Genomic DNA, 12489 nt, shown 5'->3' with positions numbered 1-12489 from the left:
TATTTTGAGCCCAACAGATAATTAAATTTATAAGTGAATAATAAATAATTATTTTTTTTATTTTTTTATCAATTTTTATTTTAGACATTGTATTGCTAAAAACATGATAATTATCATAGAAAATATTGTCCAATTTCGACTGAAAATCTTTTATATTTGAAAACATTATGCTTTAAAAAAAATTATGAAACTCACAGAATTATACTTTTGTTAAAATGTTGTCCAATTTCGACTGAAAATCTGTTATATTTGAAAATATTATGAAACTCATAGAATTATACTTTTATCATAAAAATAAACTCTATCATTTAAGCTTTTTATGAAAAACAATTTTTGTAATAAAAAAATTAAAATAAAAACCAAAACCAAACACAAATGGAACTAAATGAATTCCAAACTTAAATGAAAAAATTAAAAATTAAAAATCATTTTTATTAAGTTATAAAAATATATTTCTAACTTAACTAAATAAAATTTTTTCTTCTATGTATTTGGACAGAAACTCTTACTGTATTTATTATTTAATGACTAGTTAAATATTTGATCATTAAATAATTACACGATTTTATCAAAATTTTGAAGAAAAAGGAATAATATAATAATTAGTGCTAAATATATATATAATTTAGATTTGATTTAATGTATAGTATAGTCAAAGCTTCAACGGGGTCTCGGAGCTGTAAGCCCACCCTACTCCGACCTCGACCTCGAACTCGAACTCCGGGCTTCTCTTTCTCCATACATCTCAACCTCTTTACACTCAATCTTTTAGATCTCTACGAAGATCTCATCCATTTCACCTCTCCTCCGTACAATCTCACCACTCTTAAAGGCGATTCTCCTTTTCATCTTCTCCAAATCAAGATTCGGATCTCTCTTCCTTCTATACGATTTTCTTCCCATCCAAACGGATTCAAGAAACTATGGGTGTTCGATTAAGAGACCCTAGAATGAGTTCGCTCTCTGTCTTTTTCCTTCTTCTATTACTCATTTTTACAACGGTCTCTGCTCAGGTTGGTTTGATTTTTTGCTCTTATGCATGTGGAGAAATTGTGTATGTGTAGCTGTGTATTGATCGAGTTAATTGCAGGAGTCTGGGGCTGATACTGAGGGGGAAAGTTATACTGGATCCAAAGATCTGGGCCGTCGGAGCAAGGTTTGTATGCTTTTAGAAGATTTGGGAGAAATTTTGAAAAAAAAGATGATAATTTGTTCTCTTTTTTTGGGGAATTGAACTCATAGAGTAGTCATTTCTGTAACATTAACGGAAGGAAAAAAAAAATCTAAAATTAGCTATTTGAAACCACCATCAACCATGCCGAAGCTAGAATTGATTTAGATCCAAATTGAGTTTAGTTTTTGTTAGTATTAGCAACTAATCAAAAGCTCTGAGTATATCAAATTTATCTGTTGACAATATCTTATGTGTTAGGCTGGATAAATCACCAGGAAAATGTGTAAATTTTTTTATTGGATTGAGGTTCTGTACCTTGATTACAGTCCACCTTTACTGCTATTAGAAGATTTAGTTTCGTTGTTTTGAATGCTGTTGTTTACACAAGATTTCTTAATTTATGTGTATAGATTGATCTGGGCAGCCTTGTGAAGGATGCTGCTGGAGACAAGAATGATCTTGATTCTTTAGATTTGGGTGTCAACTTGGACTCTGGTCTTGGAATCTTCGATGCATTTTTTGCAAGTTTTTCTATGATTTTAGTCAGCGAGGTTTGTTCTCTCAAGCTCTTTTGATTTTTCTCTACTGATTTTTGTACTTCAGACAGATAATACTTTGAACTACAAGGGTTTTTCACGGCACTTGGTCCTCACCTAGATTAATGTGGTAGCTAAGTAAATCTTTTAACAAGTATCGACCAATTAACTAAATTTTTTGCAGAGTACTTAATGATTTTACTTTGTTAATAGGTTTTGCTTTGCCAGTGAGATTCCGTACTATACTATACTATGCGAATATTTTTTAATCTGATTAATTTACTATTGGGACTACTAGATTGGAGATGAGACATTTATTATAGCAGCACTTATGGCAATGCGTCACCCAAAGTCAATTGTTTTATCTGGGGCACTCTCTGCCTTGATTGTTATGACTGTAAGTTATCTTATTTTCCAGATCTTGCTTGTAACATGTGTATGCTATGTGCTTATATATATAACAAAGATATTATATACAAATGTGTGTATATCTCCCTGCATTTGCCCAAGTGAGATTAGAAACTAAAAAGCTTAATGTGGGGCCTTTTCACTATTTTCAATATTATTAAGATCTTATTTGTTGTACATTTCAGGTACTTTCAACAGGACTGGGCAGGATTGTTCCAAACTTGATATCAAGAAAGCACACAAATAGTGCAGCTACAGGTACCTACTTGCATCTGTTTTGAAAAGTCCCGGGCATTTTATTCTTGCTTCTTTGATTGCACAAGTTTCGTTTGTTCTTTAAGTTGCACTGGTTCATGCTTTGCTCGACTATCCATTGTTATTATATCATCATATTAATCTGGATTGTGCCTTATTTTCTTTGATGTGCAGTTCTTTATGCATTTTTTGGTTTACGGTTGCTTTACATTGCTTGGAGATCAGATTCAAAATCTTCCCAGAAAAAAGAAATGGAAGAGGTGGGTTCTATACTCAAATCTCTGTTGCAACTGTTTCTAAATCAATTGACATTCCTGTAATGTTAGCGCGTTGGACAAATATGTTTGCAGTTGTGATGTTATTTTAGTGTGTATGTGGGTGTAACTAAAATGGTTTTTTCACTTTGCTAAGTTTATCTTTCCTGGATTTTAGGTAGAGGAGAAACTCGAATCTGGTCAAGGGAAGACATCCTATCGGCGGTTCTTTTCCAGATTTTGTACACCTATATTTTTGGAGGTATTTTTGTTGTATGGATACTCATTTTTGCACTTGTAGATTCCTTCTTTTTTTGGGTCTGAATAATCTACAAATGAGAATACTTGTGAATTTGGACCTCAAGTGTTTACATTATTGTCTTATGCTAGCCATCATAACTGAAATTTCCCTGGTTTTACAATTGCAGTCATTTATCCTAACTTTTCTTGCGGAGTGGGGTGATCGAAGCCAGATAGCAACAATTGCAGTAAGAGAATAGATTAACGGCAGTTTTATATCACACATACTCTTTTGATTTCGGTTTTAATGTTAGTCATTTGTATCTTGTAGTTGGCTACACACAAAAATGCAATCGGAGTAGCTATAGGAGCAACATTAGGACACACCATCTGTACATCAGTTGCCGTGGTTGGTGGGAGCATGCTGGCGTCGAAAATCTCCCAAGGCACAGTTGCCACCGTTGGAGGCTTGCTCTTTCTCGGCTTTTCCTTGTCCTCGTATTTCTATCCTCCTCTGTGAGTGAGATGTTGTAGGCTAACCTGATTCTTTTGTAGCATCAATGCTCTCCACTTCAGCATTTTACCTTTTTTTTTTCCCTTTACTCCTGGTAATTTTTGTTCCCCCTCCGTACAAATCCTTCACAGAAAAACTTGGTATTAACTGGTTATTACCAGCCTTTTTTATTCGTTCCTTGTAAAATCTTAGCAATATAGATACACGTTAATAGCTTTCCTCTACCATAATGGTGCATTTTATTTATATGAAGTTGATCAAGGAATTCCAAATTGAAAGAAAAAGAAAGACATCTTAATTTTTTTTGCTGTGGTATGCATTGTTATTTTGACTTGTTTATCCTTCTCGACCTAGTGAAGTATGGCTGTCTCAATTTTTTTCTAATATAGATAATGGAATGGGAAAGAAAGGTGGAAAAGTAGCTCGAAATAACTAAACCCCATTAGCTTTTGGAGATTGTCGTACCATAGATTAACAAGTTCTTCAAAATCTTTTAATATACAATATCCAATAACGAGGAAAAAGAAGCAAAAAGAAAAGAAAACAACAAACAAATTCTAACATAGGCAGTTCATTATCATGCGTAATGCTCTGTTTTCCCACATTTTTTTTTTCTCTGTTTTTTTTTTCTTTACTCTCCCCTCTGTTCTGACAAACTCTACATGTACATACGCACGAGTTGGTCTACTCACGAATAAGTATGCCTTATTTGTGCCAAGTACTGATGCTAGCAAAGATAGAAGTTCGAAATTAGCAACCTGAGACATATGCTTATCATGTTCATCCAAGGAGGATGAATGATTTCAATTTCTCTTAGGCTGGGGTTCCTCCTCTTCCTTGTCTCCCTCGTCGGAGAAAATGACAGTTCCAATGGGTTCGAAAGCTTGGCGGGGTCTCTTACTTTTACTACTTTCTCCCACTGTTAGCTTTCCAACATCTTCATCCATAACAATTGTAGAATCTTGACCTTGAGCATACATCAGACAGACTCCACACTTTTTCACGTAGCAAGACTCCACAGGATCATTGAAAAGATCCAAGGGGTTGAACTCAAATGAGACCTCGGTCGCACTCTGCAAGTTAGTGTACCAATTTTCTCTTTCATCTCCTTTCAAAACATTGATATTCAAACTATGGTCATACCACAAGAACAAGTGATCTGCATTCACTAATCTAACCAGAGTGACAGAACCCCAGTCCTCATTTCCTACCCAACCTATCAACGTGGTATCAAACTTGTAGCTCTCACCACTGCGGGTTGTGAATTCGGACTGAGTTTGAAAAACCAAGCTACTGTAATCCTTGTAGTTGTTGAATGCAACAACAACACATAGAGAGAAACCCAAGAAGTTGGTTGTAAGCCATTGTAAAGGAAGCTTGATACTTATGGAAGACCCTTCAGATTGGTAGCTAAACCAGCTCGGAATCTTATTTCCTGGACAACAAACGAAAAGTTGAGACTGTTCCTGCATCACCAGAAGAATAACAGTGTTATCAAGTAAGCTCTAAAATGCCTCTTTGAGTAATTTTATGTTGACAAAGTGTTTAAGGAGACTTACTTCTTCATCATCAGGTATTGGCCTCAATGCTGCTGCTGCAGTTGCCATGCGCCAAACTCTAAGTTGTGCATATTCCATAAGGTTGTCGAGTGCATTCTCATCCAGTTGTAGACAGTTCATAAAAGAGATCTCTTCAATATCAGGCTTATAATCTTCATTACAAGCTTGTGTGAGAGGCATAATTCTTTTTGGCACTGTCTTAAGCCTTCTGCAGTTTCCCAAATCTAGTATTTTGAGACTGGAGAGATCCTCAATTTGTGATGGAACTTGTTCTATTGCTGTTTCACTTAAATTTAAATATCTTATTTCCATGGGAAGGTCTGGAAAGTTGTCAAGAGAAGAGCAACCATACAGGTTAAGATGATCCAGGGACTTCAGTTTATGCATGCTGCCGGGGAGCTTCTTAAGGCCTTTACAATTTCTGAGAATCAATGAGAAAAGTTCGTCAAGAGATCCAAATGAGGAAGGCAATTCTTCTATGCCGGTGCCTTCTAAGTCTAAGTACGTAATTCTTTGTGGTATGGCTGTAAGATTTTTCAGGTTCGAATTGCCGCTGAGATTGAGAATTGTTAGCTTGTCAAAGTACTCAAGATATGAAGGAACTTGCAGCAAATTTGTATGGCCTCCCAGATTCATATTCTCAAGGCATGGAGCTTGAGAGAGATCTGGGAATTGAGTCAAATTGTCAGAGTAACTCAGATCAATCTTTCTTAACTTCTCAAGGCACTGTAGAAAACAATAGAGAAAGGCACATGAATCATGATTTCTAATGCTGATAATCATTTTCAGTCCAACCACTAAATCTATTACAAATAGAAGTTGAACATACCTGATTTTCGCTCCAAAGTTGCTCGATATGGCTGTGAGTCATTTCAAGTACAACAAGATTTTCTGGATTGAAATTGGATGGTAAAGATTTTAAAGGGTATCCATACCAATGAAGGTATCTAAGAGCATCAGGGAGACACTGAAGACCTCTAGTGAAATGCAATTTGCACCCCTTGATCAAATTGTTAGAATTGTAAATTTTGAGCAGTCTTAAATTGTACATGTTTACAAACACTTCAGGATTCAAGTCTACATCTCTCATCTTAGACATGTCAAGAAATATGCCTTCAATTGTTGCAGTTCCCTGAAAAAAAATGACCATAGATAGTGCATACCATGAGCAATGTGCATAGAAATTCAACTTTTTATTGGAAAGGATTCTGCTTTTGAGAAATCAGCAGGGACTTACAGTATTTGTTTTCAACACTCGATAGACGTCGTCTGCAGTCCACAATCTACTACGCTTTCCAAGCTCTTTAGATTCTTGGCGAACGATTTCCCAACCCATTTCTTGTAGCAAATCATGCATCCAAACTTTGTTCTCCATCATAGTTATTAGGGACTTGTTGATGAGATCTGTTATTCCTATTTCAGCAAATAAATCACAACCATCTAGTACTTTTTCTACTATACTTCTCTCTTCACCCTTAAAGAAACACACAATATCCAGAAATATATCCTTTTCTTTATCATCTAATCCATCATAACTTATTCTCAAAACACTATGAATTTTCATATTGGGCATTTTTTTCAATTTATTCAAGGCACTTTCCCATTCCCTTTGGCTTCTTGAATGAAGGTAAGAACCCAAAACTTTAAGAGCCAATGGAACACCTTTAGCATAATCTACAACTCTTTCAGACAATTTTATATAATCTGTTGAAGGAGGAGAGCTATTCTTGAAAGCATTCAATTGAAAGAGCTGAAGAGCTTCATGAAAATCTAGCTCCTTAACCTCATAAACTTCATCAGCTACTTTTCTAAGCACTTGAATATCTCTTGTTGTTACAATGATTCTACTTCCAAGGCCAAACCATTGTTCATGGTCTCCAACTAAAAGTTCTAAATGTTCTGAATCGTTCACATCATCAAGAACAATAAGCACTTTTTTTCTTCGAAGCCTACTCTTGACAAAAGTTGATCCCACAACCATGTTGCTCGTGCTTGAAGTTTCTTCCTCTAATAAAGTAGACATCAGTTTAGTCCTCAAGTGATTTAGCCCATGTTTCTGTGCTTCTTCTCTAACATTTGGAAGAAAACAACCACCTTCGAATTGAGAAAAGAGTCTTGTGAATATGACACTAGCTAGAGTTGTCTTGCCTATACCACCTATTCCCCATATCCCTACCACTCGATTATCATACGAGTCTATGTTTATCAATGACATTACTTGCTCAATACGTTTACTAATTCCAACCAAACCCTTGGAATCATCATCACTTGATGGTGGTGCACAGACACTGTTCAATTTGTTTATGATGTCTTCAACAATTGCTTCGACCAGTTTGGACTCAGGCCTAGCATATGTGTATGTAAGCAAATATCAATACCAAATACAATGAAACAAAAAGATATTATGAAAGATATATTTTGGTTGTCTTTGGCAAAAAATTTAGGATGACAACAATATTAATTATTACTTTCTGGTTATATTTAGATATTGAGATTGGATATGATTTGATTAGTTAAAAAAAGAAGAAGAGAAAAGACACACAACAATGAATAATGAGGTGATTATTTGGCAACAATAAAAAAACAAGTTGGAAAACTATAATTACTATTGAAAACATGAAAATACAGATTGAATATGATAAAATTATGGAAGTTTTACAATGGGACTAAGTATAGGAGAATTATCTAGGTTGTTGGATTAATTTTTTCAATATTCTCATTAATATTATTGTAACAAAATCACATGATACAAAACGATTCAATTCTATCAAATCTGGTTTTATTGTCTAAATGTGAGCTCTTTGTAACGAGTCTATCTTAGACCAAGTGACTTTTTTTTGGGGGGTGATATACTCAAAAGGAGATTACACATTTATTTTCTGGGCACGACCCAATAAAAAAAAAGTCACCTGATCCGAGATAAGCTCATTTATAGGTGAAAAGTAGCATAGTAACAAACATTGAATGATATGTTGTTATCTCAGTTTTTTATCTGACATAATAGAATTTCCTGCAAATAATAATCTCTATATTATACACGGTGAGCTTTTCAATTATCAAAACAATAATCATCAAGAAATGAAATTAAAAACATTACTTGGTGTTCAGTGAATCCCATCCAGACAAATTGGCAGCTGATTCCAAAGCAGATCTCCAGTCCTGGACTTTGCTGGTGTCAAAGCGTTGCTGAAGTTGAGCAAAGGCAACTTCATAGCTGCCCTTCTGTTTTCTGACATGGGATGGGTCGATGCCATGAAAAACAGGCACAACAAGCTGTCCATTTCTGTGTTTGCAGTCGAGTATATGAACAAGCTCATCTAAGCACCAAGAAGAAGAAGCATAGTTTTCAGAGAATATAACAAGTGAAAGCTTTGACTCCTCTATTGCTTTGAGAAGAGCTGGTGAGATCTCATGGCCTCTCTCAAGCTTGTAATCTATGTAGGTTTCAACCTTCTTTCGGCATAAGGCTGAGTAGATATGGCTGGTGAAGCTGTCTCGAGTGTCCACTCCTCTGAAACTTATGAACACATCGTATTTTACTTGATCATAATGGACAGCCATTGAAGAAGAAGAAGAAGAAGAAGCCATTGATATTCCTAGAGAGATTGAAAACCAAAACTATGTATGGTTGCACCTCACCCTCAAATTATTAAAGTCATTATTTTGTATACATGAACATTATCAATGAGACAAAAGTGAATATATAAATATATATATATTATTAACGAAGCTTCCACCAATATTATTTTCATGTATGAACACGATGTTATGACTCATGAGTTGTCAATGTGTACTCTGTTATTGATTATTTTTGGGATTTTTTTTTATTTTACGGAGAAGGAAAAAATCTCTTTGGAGTAAAAAAAAAATTGTGTGAAAAAAAAACCATGAATTTATATTCTTGGACTTGTTTAGTATGTGAGTAAAAATTAAATAAATGTACATACCAAACATTTGTGTTAAAATAGAATTTAGAAGCTATTATTTAGTCAAGAGCATCTGTATCTATCTGTTAATCTGATTATATAATATATATATATATATCATTATCCAGACCCCTATCAATGACACAAGAGTGCTTTATATTTAAAAGTATGTAACACACTAATTAAGAAATTTATATCTACTAAATCATTAGTTTTTTTTTAACAATATTTTAAAATTCAAGGTTTTTATACATTATCACCCTACTTTTATATTGGTTGATTGATTGCACGTATTGTGGTGATAAATAAGCAAAAATATTCCAGCCCCCAAAAAAATGTCCCTGTCACGATTGAGTGCTTTTAACTGTTGATTTGAAATAAAATTCCAAATAAGTGTCTCACAGCCATTATAAGACTTTTGTTGGTGCAGCGCATTTTAGGGTAAAAAAAGTATAGATTCTTTAATTGTACATATGATTAAGTTTTTTTTTACGCGTAAAAAATATAATGTTTGAACTCTAACTTTTGCATTATATATTATTTAGAATTTTTTAAAAATTAATGAAATACATTCTATAACTCTGACCCTATGATAGTGATAATTTCTATGCTCCTCCTGTAAAATTATACGATGAGATATATCTTTATTTTTATCATGTATAAATATGTCTAGTCATTTTCTACAACTTGTATTTTGTGGAGTAGAGCATATGATTCCACTAATGCAAAATATGTTGAGTTAAAGATTATTTGAATTTTGTCAAATAATTAAAATTATGATTAATTTGCAGTAGTGATCTCAATTTTTTTTTTCGGTGTGTGCGAATATTAGGTAATTATAATGATTGTATATGAAAGAAATAAAAGTTGTTTCTATTCTTGAATGGTAAAAGCAGAACAATACAACTTATATGGACATCTGTCCAGTAGCTAAGACAACCATAATATAAACCAATAAAACAGTAATTAGAGCTAATTAACCATAACTAAACAGAAGCATTTATGCTTTAACAAATGAGAAGTCAAAATATAAAAATTATGTATAAGAACTTAATTAATTTTTTTAATAGAGATAATAATAAAAATTTCTAAAAAAAATGGATTACATATAAATAAAATACATAAACATTTAATAGCCCTTATTGCCAATGTAATTATATGATCATATCATCATCATCATCATCATCTATTCTAATTAACTACGATTCAATTTCTTCATCACATCTTCAACAATTGCCTCGACTAACTTGGACTCTGGCCTGGAGACAAAACTACTAACATGTAACATTAGCAAGAAATCAAAGTTAAATGATCGATATATATATATATAAGATTTTTTAATGGTTATTACACACATATAGTTATTAAAAATTATGATGATGTGGCAACATAATGACTTGGCAGGGCCGGCCCGGAAAAAAATGAGCCCTTTTATATATGTAAATTTTTTTTTTCTTGAACACCAACTGGGAAGGAGAAAGGCTGCTGGGCGGGCCTTATTTAAATTTTTTTTTCTTTGAACACACTTAAGAGTTTACTTTACATGATATTTTTGGGCCCTGGGTAGGGGTGGGCTCTAGGCACGGGCCTAGCCCACCTATGCCCAGGGCCGACCCTGTGACTTGGTATAACAAATCACCAACAGCTAAAATTTTTTTTCTACATTAATTTCGAATTTTTATATATAATGTTTAAATAAGATTTTTTTAATTCTTTAATTTAATAAATACCTGAACACCATGTAATCAAATAATCTTTCAAAAAATTAAAAAAAAAATCAAAATTTATTTTAAAAAATATTAATTAACAACTATAAATATGGACCATTGATCTTAATCTAATAGTTAATATTAAAGTAAGCTTCTATGAGTAGATCAAGTTCGAGAGTATTTATAACATGAATATTGAACTAAAAAGTGGGTATCTTTTGTTTAAAAAAATAAACAAGAGGTATTCTTCAACTAAAAGCTCAGAAAAATGGTATAAAATGTAATTTCCACAAATAATACTATTTTTATAGTGATTTTCATATCATAATAAATATAATTAATGTAAAAAAAAAAAGACAAAATATACCTAATATTTTGTGAACCCCATCCTGAAATATTTGCAGCATGATTCAAAGCCTCTCTCCAAGCACGTCTCTTAGCCTTGGAGCCTTTAGATGAGAATACAAACTTGGTATGTTGACTTCGTAGTCGAGAAGGATCGACACCATAGAAGACTGGTATAATAACTCTATGTTTGTTATTTTTTTTCTTGCATTTGAGTATTTGTACCAGCTCACCTAAGCACCAAGAGGAAGAAGCATAATTTTCCGAGAAAATAATAATCGAAACCCTTGATTTCTTGATTGCTTTGAGAAGAGCGGTTGAGATTTCATCTCCTCTCTCGAGCATGTCATCTACATAGATTTTGATCTTTTTCTGGCTCAAAGCTTTACATAAATGACTTGTGAAATTATCTCGAGTATCCTCACCTCTAAAACTTAAAAATACATCATATTTATTCTTGTTTGATGAACAACAACAACCCATTTTTATTAATTACGACTTCATGAAACTAATGTTTGATGAAGTTGTTCCCCAAAATATATTCTTTAATTACATGCAATACATAGATATGAACTTATTAGTTACAAGTCAATCAAGTCGATTCAATACATGACTATTTGTTTACAATATTAATTGTGGTCCTTGATATTAATTTATTTATTAATAAGTTTAGAAATATATATTTTCTTGACAAGATAGGTTTAGAAATATATTAAATACAAATAAACTAAATATTATAATTATTAAGTGAAATGTCATGTATTGTTGACTCATTATTAGCTATTTAATTTTACTCGATCAACGTTCTCAATAAAAATGAAGAGATGACTTGACTTTTGGTACGTGCGCATGTATACATACTAACTAGGGTAGTATCTATCCATTTTTTTTGTCCTCTCATCTTTGTATAAACATTTATATAAAATATTAAAATAATTGCAGTAGATCTTCTCACACTTTTTAGAAGACATTTTTATTAATTATACAATACGTACACCTTAATTAAAAAAAATTGAAACCATTTATTTTCCCCCTTGATGTTTTATTACGAGTAATGATAAGTGTATCTAAAATATATACTCAAACATAACACACAGTCATGTGACAGTTTAGTATACTCAATCACATTTATTAAAATTATGACTCATTGTTTTACAAAACAGTGATACGTCACTGTATGTAATGTTTGGATGTATATTTTGAATGTAAATATGATAGCATTTTATTATTCATTAGTTATATATATATCTAATATATATTCTCAATTAAAATACGTATACATAATATGGTATATGGTATATGGCAGAGAAACAAAATTATTTTTCTAGTAAACCTAAACCTAACTTCTTTTTTTCTTCTATATCTTTATACAATGTAATTTTGAAAGAAATTGTTGTAAAATATATGTAAAAATGCATACTAGCCCCCATAAAATTAAAAAAATATATATTATACATTTATATATCTATATATATATATATATAAATGAGAGTTTCAAGGACATTATGGATATTCTAAAATTTCTTTAAATCACTCTTTCTATTTTCTCCTTTAATCTATTTTTTTTAT

The 12489-nt window shown here is 32.5% G+C and overlaps 3 protein-coding genes across 3 annotated transcripts; 1 reads left to right on the top strand and 2 right to left on the bottom strand.

Moving 5' to 3' along the window:
• Window positions 1-644: 644 nt before the first annotated feature.
• Window positions 645-3605, top strand: LOC133790535 (GDT1-like protein 4). Its single transcript, XM_062228197.1, has 9 exons — window positions 645-1013; window positions 1091-1156; window positions 1585-1725; window positions 2009-2107; window positions 2304-2376; window positions 2548-2633; window positions 2806-2889; window positions 3056-3115; window positions 3199-3605. Exons 1-9 carry the CDS (start codon window positions 924-926, stop codon window positions 3385-3387), a joined length of 888 nt encoding a protein of 295 aa, XP_062084181.1. The 5' UTR covers window positions 645-923; the 3' UTR covers window positions 3388-3605.
• A 195-nt stretch (window positions 3606-3800) lies between these two features.
• Window positions 3801-8650, bottom strand: LOC133790534 (disease resistance protein RPV1-like). The gene is made up of 5 exons (XM_062228196.1): window positions 8038-8650; window positions 6178-7285; window positions 5770-6072; window positions 4941-5666; window positions 3801-4847 (listed from the first exon to the last, which is right to left on the bottom strand). The coding sequence occupies exons 1-5, from the start codon at window positions 8526-8528 to the stop codon at window positions 4185-4187; spliced, it is 3291 nt and encodes a 1096-aa protein (XP_062084180.1). The 5' UTR covers window positions 8529-8650; the 3' UTR covers window positions 3801-4184.
• A 1296-nt stretch (window positions 8651-9946) lies between these two features.
• Window positions 9947-11431, bottom strand: LOC133790533 (putative disease resistance protein At4g11170). The gene is made up of 2 exons (XM_062228195.1): window positions 10943-11431; window positions 9947-10125 (listed from the first exon to the last, which is right to left on the bottom strand). Exons 1-2 carry the CDS (start codon window positions 11401-11403, stop codon window positions 10062-10064), a joined length of 525 nt encoding a protein of 174 aa, XP_062084179.1. The 5' UTR covers window positions 11404-11431; the 3' UTR covers window positions 9947-10061.
• Window positions 11432-12489: the final 1058 nt, after the last annotated feature.

This window comes from Humulus lupulus, chromosome 7 (assembly GCF_963169125.1).
Source record: "Humulus lupulus chromosome 7, drHumLupu1.1, whole genome shotgun sequence".
In the NCBI taxonomy this organism is placed as follows: domain Eukaryota; kingdom Viridiplantae; phylum Streptophyta; class Magnoliopsida; order Rosales; family Cannabaceae; genus Humulus; species Humulus lupulus.
This window is presented reverse-complemented; position numbering and strand designations above follow the sequence as displayed.